The following is an 11,626-nucleotide window of genomic DNA, read 5'->3' on the forward strand; positions in this document are numbered from 1 at the left end:
CGAGGTCTGACACCCCAAGTGAGTCTTTTTTTTTTTTTTTTTTTAAGATTTTATTTATTTATTTATTTGACAGAGAGAAATCACGAGTAGATGGAGAGGCAGGCAGAGAGAGAGAGAGAGGGAAGCAGGCTCTCTGCTGAGCAGAGAGCCCGATGCGGGACTCGATCCCAGGACCTGAGATCATGACCTGAGCCGAAGGCAGCGGCTTACACCACTGAGCCACCCAGGCGCCCCCCCAAGTGAGTCTTGAAAGAGATTTGTTTAAAAAGCCTAAAAGTTCTGCATGACAAAACTTGGAGGAAACTTGGCAGCTCCTTCCACAGAAAATGTTTTCTTAAGTTATAAAGACAAGTCAGCAAGGCAACCCAATAGAAGAACAGGCAAAGAATATTAATAGTTCACAGAAGACTGAATGTAGTTTCATACATATATTCAACTCAGTCAAGTGAAATTTATACTTAAATTGCTTTCACATTGATAAATGTTAGAAAGGCTTGGTGATGGTGTATGCCTCCCTGGAGAATACAGAAATGGAAATTCATATATCGTTAGGCATGAAATTAATACAAATGAAGGGCAATTTAGAAATATCAAAATAAACCTCAAAATTACAAATACACATGTATATGCTTTGAAATATAAATCATCCCCTAAGTAACCTATATGATAGCCCGCAAATGAAAAGATGCCACATATTTTCCACACTAAATAAGCAAAAATAGAAAATACTGGTAGGAGTGTACAACAGAGGAACAGGAACTCTCACAGTGCTGATTTGGTGCAACTGCTTTAGAAACCAGTTTTCCATTACGCAGAAAAGTTGAACACTTGTATATGCTAAGACTCAGTAATTCTACTCCTAAGTATATACCTTAGAATAGCTCCATATATGTGCCAGGAAACACAAGAATCTTCATATAGGCAAAAAATAAAGTAACAGTCAAAATGTTTCACAGAATGGATAAATTTAAGAGTAGAACTGAGCAGAGGTCCCTGGCTGGCTCAGTTGGTGGAATATGCGACTCTTGATCCCGGGGTTGTAAGTTTGAGCCCCCATGCGGAGTGTAGAGATAAATTAAAAATAAAATCTTAAAAAAAAAAAAAAAAAAGCCCTAAGCAAAAGAAGCTGGTTTCTGTAGAATGCCTACAGAAAAACCATTTACATAAAATTTTAAAAACAGGGATACCTGGGTAGCTCAGTCAGTTAAGTGTCTGCCTTCAACTCAGGTCATGATCCCGGAGTCCTGGGATTGAGTTCCACATTGGGCTCCTTGCTCAGCAGGGAGCCTGCTTCTCCTGCCTGCTGCTCCCCCTGCTTATACTCTCTCTCTCTCTCTTTCTCTGGCAAGTAAATAAAATCTTTAAGAAAAAAATTTTTAAGGACAGCTGAAACTAAAAAATACATGAATAGGAGTGCATACATGTATAGTATAAAATTCATGTCTAATAGAAAATGAAGATGGTTAGGTCTTAGAGAACTGAGGATGCAATCATGATCAGTGAGTTGTGGCTAGAATCTTCAAATGGTACATAAATAAGTACTCATGTATATTTCACACATAACTTCATAACAAGTTGGTCTTTTGTAACAAAGTCAGACCTGAACTAAAAAAGCAGGCAAGTTTCTGGTAACACTTGATGAGCTAGCCCCAGGTCATTTGAATCCAATATACTCAGGAACTAAAGACCCATGGGAATTTTGTTGTTCAACTTCTCAAGTATTCAATACTTTCTACATGGCCAGGTTATATACTACATTCACTTTCCTGGCAGCTTTACTGATAAACTTCGCTAAGTCTTTTATTTTTATATTTTCACTTTGAAGGCACATTTTCCAAAATAAAGTATAATTAAGATGTCTTCTTAATGCTTACTTCCTTATCATAGCTCAGACTTTCAAAAATTTTAAAAAAAAAAGGGGGCGCCTGGGTGGCTCAGTGGGTTAAAGCCTCTGCCTTCAGCTCAGGTCATGATCCTGGGGTCCTGGGATCGAGCCCCGCATCAGGCTCTCTGCTCAGCGGGGAGCCTGCTTCCTCCTCTCTCTCTGCCTGCATCTCTGCCTACTTGTGATCTTTGTCTGTCAAATAAATAAAATCTTTAAAAAAAAAATTAAAAAAAAAACTCATTTAGCTTCATTTAACTTCAAAAATTTAACTCTGAAGTCCCACTATATGAGAGAAGGAAGGAATCTTTTTTTTTTTCATGAACTTTGGGATTTTACAAGAATTTCTTTTTGTTATGCCTCATCCTTTTTGACAATTATAGGCATGCACATTTTCTTGAAGGTTCTTAACATGAACTTTACTTGTACACCCAAGGATGTAGAATCAAAATACCTCCACTAGATGGAGCCATTTACCTAGATTAATCCCAGAGTATTAGCGCACCGTAGGAACATACATAGAAAGTGAGATTTTCACACCCAACATGTCATTTTTACATGAAAATAATCTTGAAAAATTTTTTTCTGAACGTGATTTTTAAATTTCGGTGTTATTCAGTGTTAAAATTCAGTGTTATTCTTCCTTAGAGCACAGGGAATTTTCACGAGGCTTCCTCAAAAGGAAGCTTCCTCAAAAAGCTTGTCAGTCCAGACATGACTTCTCAAACTTTAACATGCATACATGTTCCCTGACAGTCTTGTTCAGGAGCAGATCCCATTTCAGTAAGTATGGGTGGGGCCCATGAGTGCACATTTCTAATAGCTTCCCAGATGATGTCGCCATGCTTGTTTACAGACCTTACTTTGGGTTGGCAAGAACCTAGAGAATTTTTAGGAACCTAAAGTTTCCTTATGATAGGAGGGACTAAATGGTTATTCAGAAATGGTTAGGGGCTTTGTGTATCTTGTCTGCAGTGCCTGGAGCAATTCCTGAAACAGAAGTAGATGCCCAGTAAATGTTTGTTGAATGAGGACAGTGAGTGTTTTGTGTACAGTAAGTCATTTAATAATCTTGACAGTGTATGAAGTTGCTTCTTTCTTTCTTTTTCTTTTTTTAAAGGTTTTACTTATTGAGAGAGAGAGAGAGAAGCAGACTCCCCCACTGAGCCGGGCGCCTGATGTAGGGCTTGATTCCAGGATCCTGAGATCATGACCTGAGCCGAAAGCAGTCGCTTAACCGACTGAGCCACCCAGGTGCCCCAAAGGCAGCTGCTATATTATTACTACTATTATTACTCCAGTTCACAGACAAAGAAACTGAAGCCCTATGTAGTGGAACTGGGATTTGAACTCAAGCACATAGTTGAACTTGTCAGTCTGGCTCCACGGCCTGTACTTTTAACAAAGTTACTATACTGCCACTCATTTTTAGTCAAGCCCCTCACCAACAAAGAGGCCCAAAGAGATAGAGACACTTACTGTCCAAAGGCTGTTGTAATGTATCACTTCATGGCCACTTATTCCTGACAAACTGGGGGTTTGCTATGCTGCTACATCGAGTCCCGACAATGGGAGTGGAGAGTGCGCACTGTCGGCACACAGACCTTTTCCCCACCCTCCGCGCTGGCGGACAGATTGGGGTGGGAAGGAAAGAAGAGATGTGCAACTAAGACCCACTGCACATTCATGAAGGAACAAGCGCCCCACAGCCCTTACCCCTTTATCTAATCTGGTTAAGTTTTGTAGTTTCATTGACCCAAAGAACGAACAATGATTCCAAATTAGAGATGACCAATAGACAGACGCTCCTTATGTGTTCCTTGGGACACAGCCACCTGAAATCATTTAACATCTCTCTCGCACTCTTGCGGGTGTTTTGCTGAGCCAGGATCCTGTGTTGGGCCATCTTTGGCTCACTATTGAGAATTGCTATTCCAGTTATATCATGTATTGTCAGAAGGAACTTTTACTTTATATTTATTTGCATTATTTTTTCCTGATCTTCTAGGGCTACCATTTGATCCCAGAGGCAAACTCAGTCAAAAGGATACAGAACTACCAGAAGTCGACCAGAAGTCACTCATTATTTAAAGAGTCATGGGGTGAGTTATACTCGTAAAGTTTACTCACTGTTACTGGAACAAATTTCCTACAACGAATTCTACTTTATGTGCTTTCCAGGGGAAACGTGAACTTCCGTAGCTTTGCATTTAACACTGAATTAATACCCTGGTAAAAACATTTTTATGAACAAGTTTATGAAGATCCATGGATCCCTCAGAAAGTTCTTATCTTCTTCCTAGAAAACAGAAAAGTCAGAGCCAGTATAAATTAAAATTTCCATAAAACTTTTTCCCTACTTTTTATTTTTCTTTAAGATTTATTTATTTATTTATTTGACACAGAGAGAGAGAGAGAGAGAGATCACAAGTAGGCAGAGAGGCAGGCAGAGAGAGAGGAAGGGAAGCAGGCTCCCTGCTGAGCAGAGAGCCCGATGCGGGACTCAATCCCAGGACCGTGAGATCATGACCTGAGCCGAAGGCAGCGGCTTAACCCACTGAACCACCCAGGCACCCCTTCCCTACTTTTTAGATTGTTTTAGTTCCCTGTGATCCCTAGGTCGCTGGCCCATACATTCTCCTATCTTTTCTCCCATAATGAATAACTATTCTAGCTCAGTACTTTGAAGAAGTATTTACCATGTTAAAATTGTTTCCTTCTTCTGCTTCTTACGGGCCAAATCCAATTTTCACAAATTTCTGTGCCATCTGCCTCTTACGACATCTCCCAGCTCACACTCACCCTTGTCTTGAAGCTACCGCCACACAGACATCATTGTGCCTCCAACCTGTGTGAAGTGAGGAATACCTTCTCATCCTCACACCATCTGTTCCTCCCATCTCTTCCTTTTGATTCACACGGCTTGCTCCTTTTGGTAATTCATATTTCAGCTCCCTGTGGGAGCCTCTCCTCACCACCCAATCCAACCTGAAAGTCATTTTCTGTCATATCTCAGGTTTACTTTTCAGCATCACTGGTTTAGTTCATCACGTCTCTCTGAATCTCCTTCAATCTTTGACAGTTACTCGGTCTTTTCCTTCTTTTTGCTGATCTTGCCCATTTTGAGGAGTATTTGGTATTTTATAGAATTTTATATTACACTTCCCAATTTTGGATGGTCTGTTTTTGTTTTAAGCTGGGGTTATGGTTTTTTGTTTGTTTGTTTGTTTGTTTGTTTCTATCAGTATGAACTCATAGATATTTGTTTTATTCTTTGGGTTATTATCTAAGGCTGCCACAATTTTTGCTCACATGGTTCCAACGTTGATTACTGGGAACACTTACAGGTTGGGTTTCTGTGTACTTTTGGTATGTCCACATCCTTCCTTATTTTCATTTTTAGCACTACCTTACTTTCTAGCACGAAGTGATGCCCCAGGCTCATCTTGTATCTGCTCCAGCCCTAGAATCAGCTATTCCTTCAAGGAACCCTATTGCCCTCATTGGAGAATGGAATTTAAAACCCAAGATCTGGGTGCTGGGTGGACTAACTGCTACCAGATCATAACCTTCCCTACGTCCTCTCAATGGACAGAGCAAGGAAATACATGTATATACTCTAACCCGAGTATATCCACGCATCTGTATTTATTTCTGTATCAGTATGTAAAAATGAACTTTATTTATAAATTTATCCTGGCATCTGCAACTCTAATCCATCCTAGTCTTCCCTTCGGCTCCTGCCTTGCTTATGTATAACTTCTTTCTCCGAAAGTAATAACCCAGCCCAGTGAATTTACTTATTTGGTCAACTCCAGTAAACACATAAAGCAGTTTCAGAACTTCTAACCAGAGCCGCTGTGAGAAACAAATTTACCACCTCGAGAGCAGTGCTCGTGTATAGTTCTTTCTTTCTTAGGCCTTATCGTCCCTCGTCGGAACACCATGCCCTCCCCTTGTCCAGAGCTCAGCTCCTTTTTCCACGCCACACTTAGGTATCTGTTACATTGACTTGTATCAATCTTCATTTCATACTTGGATTTCTGCCTCCCCCAACTTCTTGGTTGATTTTTTAAAAATCTGCCTCCAGTAAAAGTTCTATGGATTTTGACAAATGTAACAAATCATCTCTCTACCACCCCAGTATTATACAGAACAGTTTGATACCCTAAAAAAAAATTCCCCATGCAACAACTTCTTTGTTGGCAGCTACCCTCCTCTCCTCCAGTCCTTGGCAGCCTTTGATCTGTTTGCCATTCTCATAGCTTTGCCTTTTCAATAACATCCTGGAATACTACAGTATATAGCCTCTTGAGCCCGGCTTCTTTTACTTTGGCAAGAGCTTTTAAGATTCATCCATATTGCATGAATGGATGGCTCATTTCTTTTCACTGCTAAGGAGTACTCCATTGTATGAATATACTACAGTTTAATTATTCTTCCCCTTGTTGGGGAAAGTGTTGGTTGTTTCCAATTTGGGGAAATTATGGATAAGACTGCTATAAACCTGCACATACAGGTTTTTGTGTGAACATAAGGGATTTCCTTGGGTAAATATTAATGGGTAAATGTTGTTGTTTTAAGTCTTGAAGTTTGGGGGCAATTTGTTGCAGAGAAATTGATAATACTTCTTTCCTGAATCGTTTGAGAGTAAGTTGCAGATGTTGCTTTATCCATGAATGCTTCAATAGGTATTTCATAAAATACTCTCTTGCGTGACCACACGAAAGTGACCAAAATTATAATCCAATTTGCATGCTTGTTCAAATTTTACTCATTTTCCCAATGTCATTTATAACAAACTAAAATGTCCATATCACTCATCATATTCAGGCAAGTTCATTTCTCTTTGTATCCTTTAATCTGGAAAGATTCCTCAATCATAGTCTTTCATGATATTGACATTTTTGAAGAGGATAAACCAATCATTTTATAAAATGTCCCACAACTTGGGTTCATTTCTGTTTCCTTATATTGGATCAGAAATATGCATTTCTGGAAGGTGCCAGTATGTGCTGTTATTAATCATGTCAACTTTGATCTCTCTCTCTCTCTCTCTCTGTCTTTTCTTTTTAGAAAGCACATGAACTCACTCAAGAAAAATTTGAGATTTGCGCAACAACAACCTTCAGATTAGGGACCTTTAGTATTAGAGTGCTTTTATATATTTTTGGTGGCTGACAAAATTGTACTGATAATTTTATTTGAAGAGACAGAGTATGAGCAGGAGTAGGGGTGGTTGGGGAAGGCGCAGAGGGAGAAAGAGAATCTTAAACAGGCTCTGCGCCTAGTGCAGAGACAGAGCTGGGGCTCGATTCACAACACTGAGATCATGACCTGAGGTGAAATAAAAAATCCCATGCTTGGGTGCCTGGGTGGCCAGAAGGTTACGTGGTTTGTCTTCTGCTCAGGTCATGATCCCAGGGTTCTGGGATCAAGTCCCACATTGGGCTCCCTGCTCAGCGGGGAGTCTGCTTCTCCCTCTGTGCTCTCTCTCTCTCATTCTCTCTCAAATACAAAATAAAATCTTTTTTTTTTTTTAAAAAAAAAAGGAGGGGTGCCTGGGTGGCTCAGTGGGTTAAGCCTCTGCCTTCGGCTCGGGTCATGATCTCAGGGTCCTGGGATCGAGTTCCGTATCCGGCTCTCTGCTTGGCAGGGAGCCTGCTTCCTCCTCTCTCTCTGCCTTCCTCTCTGCCTGCTTGTAGTCCTTCTCTGTCAAATAAATAAATAAAATATTTAAAAAGAAAAAAAAAGAAGTCCCATGCTTAATTGAGCCAGGCAATTGATCTCTTAACTTAGGTCCTGTCTAGCACATTTCTCAAATATAAAGTTACTATTTTCCCCTTTGTAATTAGTAAGTATCTTATGGGCTAATACTATAAAATTAGGCAAATATTGTTTCTCATTAAACTTTCACTCCTTCATCGCAGCATTTATTGATTCTCTTGAGTCTGTTATTATTATGCAGACTATGAAATTGTATTCTTTAACATTTTTTAGTTGACCTTCTATAGTAAGGAGGGGCTTTCCTTTCTCACTTTTGTCCTTTTACATACATTATGATTACTACTGTGTATGGATTTATCTGTGCTTTATGTCTGTCCCAACTCTTTTCTATCCTTGACTTTTTGGGGAGAGATTGATTATACCTTTTTTTTCTTTCTTTAATGTCATTTTTTTCTTGTTAGTTTGAAAGTTATATTCTTTTACGGTGATTTCAGCTATTTGAACATTCCTACCTAATATGTCACTCAATGCTGTCTACAATTAACCAGTATTTTTTTTTTTTTTTTGAAACAGTGCCAGGGCCTTAGACTGTTGTAACTCTGGTCATCACCCTCTCCTACTTATGGGCCATTATTGAATCTTACTTCAGTTCCTGCTCTTTTTTAAAAACTCTATAAAGTATAAATTATATTTACTTTTATATTTTACTTTTGTTTGGGTTTATCCATATATTTGCTATTGTCTTTCCTTATCATTTCTTTTTGTATCTCAAATCTTTTGTCTAAAGTCAATTTTTATATGCCTGAAGTATATACTTAAGAATTTCCTGGGCTCCTGGGTGGCTCAGTGGGTTTACCGCTGCCTTCGGCTCGGGTCATGATCTCAGGGTGCTGGGATCAAGTCCCGCATTGGGCTCTCTGCTCAACGGGGAGCCTGCTTCCCTTCCTCTCTCTCTGCCTGCTTGTGATCTCTCTCTGTCAAATAAATAAATAAAATCTTAAAAAAAAAAAAAAAAAAGAATTTCCTTTAGTTTTACTAAACTCTGTTCTTGCTTGCCTGAAAAAAAAAAAAAAACACTCTTAATTTTGTTTTCTTTCTCGAAAGGATATTTTGGCCTGGTTTAATTCTAGGTTATTTCTTTTTTCTTAGAACATTAAAGATATTATTCTACCCTCTTGAGCTGTACACTGTTGAGACAGCAATCTATGAGGCAAAGCAGCACTGGGGTAGGTGATCTGTTCTTGTCTTTTTTTTTTTTTTTAAAGATTTTATTTATTTATTTGTTAGAGAGAGAGAGTGCAAGCACATGCAGACAGAGTAGCAGGAAGAGACAGGGAGAGAAGCAGGCTCCCTGCTGAGCAAGGAACCCGATGTGGGACTCAATCCCAGGACACTGGGATCATGACCTGAGCTGAAGGCAGCCGCTTAACCAACTGAGCCACCCAGGCGTACCTCTGTTCTTGTTTTTAAGATCTTTTTTTGTCTCTGGTGCATGTTTCACCAAGATGAATCTGCATGTGGAAATATTTATCATTTATCCTTCTTATAATACACTGGACTGGCTAAGTCAGAAGATAAATGTCTATTAATAATTTTTATACATTCTCTTTGTTAAAATTAATTACTTTATTTTTTAAATTGAAATATAGTTCACACACTTACATTAGTTTTAAGTGCACAACATAGTGACTCAACGTCTCTATATGTTATGCTGTTCTCACAAGTGTAGCTGCCCTCTGTCACCGTACAGCACTGCTACGATATCATAGACTCTATTCCCTATGCTGTAAATTTCATCCCTGTGATTTATTCATTCCATAACTTCAATCCTGTGTCTCCCACTCCCATTCACCCATGTCTTCCATTCATATAGTAGCCCATTCTCTCTTAAAATATTGAAACTTCTCTTTCTTTATTTTTTAATCCCTTATTTACTTCTGGAACTGCCCTTAAATGTTTGTCAGAACTTGCTCTATCGTCTCTACCTTTTAATATTCTTTTCCTATTTTTTTTTTAAAGATTTTATTTATTTATTTGACAGAGAGAGATCACAAGTAGGCAGAGAGGCAGGCAGAGAGAGAGAGGAGGAAGCAGGCTCCCTGCTGAGCAGAGAGCCCGATGTGGGACTCGATCCCAGGACCCTGAGATCATGACCTGAGCCGAAGGCAGCGGCTTAACCCACTGAGCCACCCAGGCGCCCCTCTTTTCCTATTTTTATCTCTCACTGTCTTCAGAGATTTATCTTTCAAATCACTAATTCTAGCTTTAATTCTGATCTGCCATTTAATCCTCCTGTTGAGTTTTTTCCTAAAATTTTCTAAAAGATTTTATTTATTTATTTGAGAGAGAGAGAGCATGTGCACAAGAGCAGTGGGTGGGGAGTGGGTGACAGGAAGGCAGGGGGCTGGAAGAAGAATCTCTGACAGACTTCAGGCTGAGTGTAGGACCTGAAGGGGGTTCCTTCTTATGACTCTGAGATCATGGCCTGAGCTGAAACCAGGAGTTGGACACTGACTGAGCCACCAGTCGCCCCGGCCTCCCACTGAGTTTTAAGCTTTAATAATTATAGCATTGACCAAAATTCTAGCTGACTCTTTTCAAAATTTGGTCATTTTACATAGTCTCCAATTACTTGCTCATTATTTTCAATCTTTTTTTGCTTTTAAACATACTCATCATAGTGGTTCGTAATTTGCCTCTGATAATTTCAGTATCTGAACATATTGTTTGTCTGACTCTGGTATCTCTGTTACCTCTATCACTTATGGTGCCTGATTTGCTTGTGTTTTGTGATTTTTAACTTTGCTCTCATATTCCTTGAAGTTTTATTCACAGAAATCCTTGACCCAGGGACTTAAATTATTGTCCCCCAGAGAGGATTTTTTAAATTTCTCTTATTTATTAGAGAGAGAGGCATGATCAAGGGCAAGAAGCAGACTCCCCCCTTAGCAGGGAGCCTGAGGACCTTGATCCTCAGATGCTGAGATCCCGAACTGAGCGGAAGATAGACTCTTTACAGACTGAGCCTCCCAAGTGCCCCACCCCAGAGTGGTTTTTATTTTCCTCTGCTACTTTTTTGGCAGGTAAGTCGCCCAGGGCCACTGAAATAAGTTCTCGGCTTGAGGTGTTTGTTTGTTTGTGTTTTCAAATAGCATGAATCCAGACTACAAATTCATATAAGTGCTAGCTTATGTTGATTTTTGCAGAGATTTGCTTTCTCCATCCACTGTGAAGGTCAGGATCAGCAAGTCTCTTTGCTCTTCCCTTCTTTACAGTAGATTTGTTTCCAGCTCACCTTTACCTTGATAACATTGTCTTTGATGTCCCAAATTATGATAAAGGTGATGTTGTAAATCAGTAACAAAATGAAAATTTAGTAAACACTTGTGTGATAACTTGAAGAAAACTCAGATCCCTATATCATGCCTTAAAATATATTCTTAGGAGATTAAAGATTTGAAAATGAAACGTGAAATCAGGGAAAGATTCTAAATGGACTCTCTATGTTCGTTCTCTCCTGAAGCAGCTTAACAATTTGGCAGAAGTGAGGAAAATTTGGTCAGTAGAGAGCCTTCAGGGTAAGGATCACTGACAGGACAGAAGTTTTGGATTTCATGGTGTCAAGCAGGTGATATCCAGGGGCTTATCTATTGCTGCATGACAAACCACTTCAAAACCTGGTGGCTTGGGGGCTCCTGGGTGGCTCAGTGGGCTGGGCCTCTGCCTTCCACTTAGGCCATGATCCCGGGGTCCTGGGATTGGCCCCCGCATCGGGCTCTCTGCTTAGCAGGGAGCCTGCTTCCCCCTCTCTTTCTGCCTGCCTCTCTGCCTACTTGTGATCTCTCTCTCTCTGTCAAATAAATAAATAAACTCTTTAAAATAAAACAACAACAACAACAACAAACAAACCTGGTGGCTTAAAACAACAGCAGTCCTTGGGGCGCCTGGGTGGCTCAGTGGGTTAAGCCGCTGCCTTCGGCTCAGGTCATGATCTCAGGGTCCTGGGATCGAGCCCCG

General features: G+C 39.9%; 1 protein-coding gene across 1 annotated transcript in view; it reads left to right on the forward strand.

Annotated features, from left to right (window-relative positions):
* Positions 1-3,450: 3,450 nt before the first annotated feature.
* The window catches only part of FCHO2 (FCH and mu domain containing endocytic adaptor 2), a 147,402-nt gene continuing 139,226 nt past the window's right edge, over positions 3,451-11,626 (forward strand). Inside the window, 1 exon segment of the mRNA XM_059416377.1 lies at positions 3,451-3,522. Within this exon segment, the coding sequence (XP_059272360.1) occupies positions 3,451-3,522 (72 nt within the window).

This window comes from Mustela nigripes, chromosome 12 (genome assembly GCF_022355385.1).
Source record: "Mustela nigripes isolate SB6536 chromosome 12, MUSNIG.SB6536, whole genome shotgun sequence".
Classification (NCBI taxonomy): Eukaryota; Metazoa; Chordata; class Mammalia; order Carnivora; family Mustelidae; genus Mustela; species Mustela nigripes.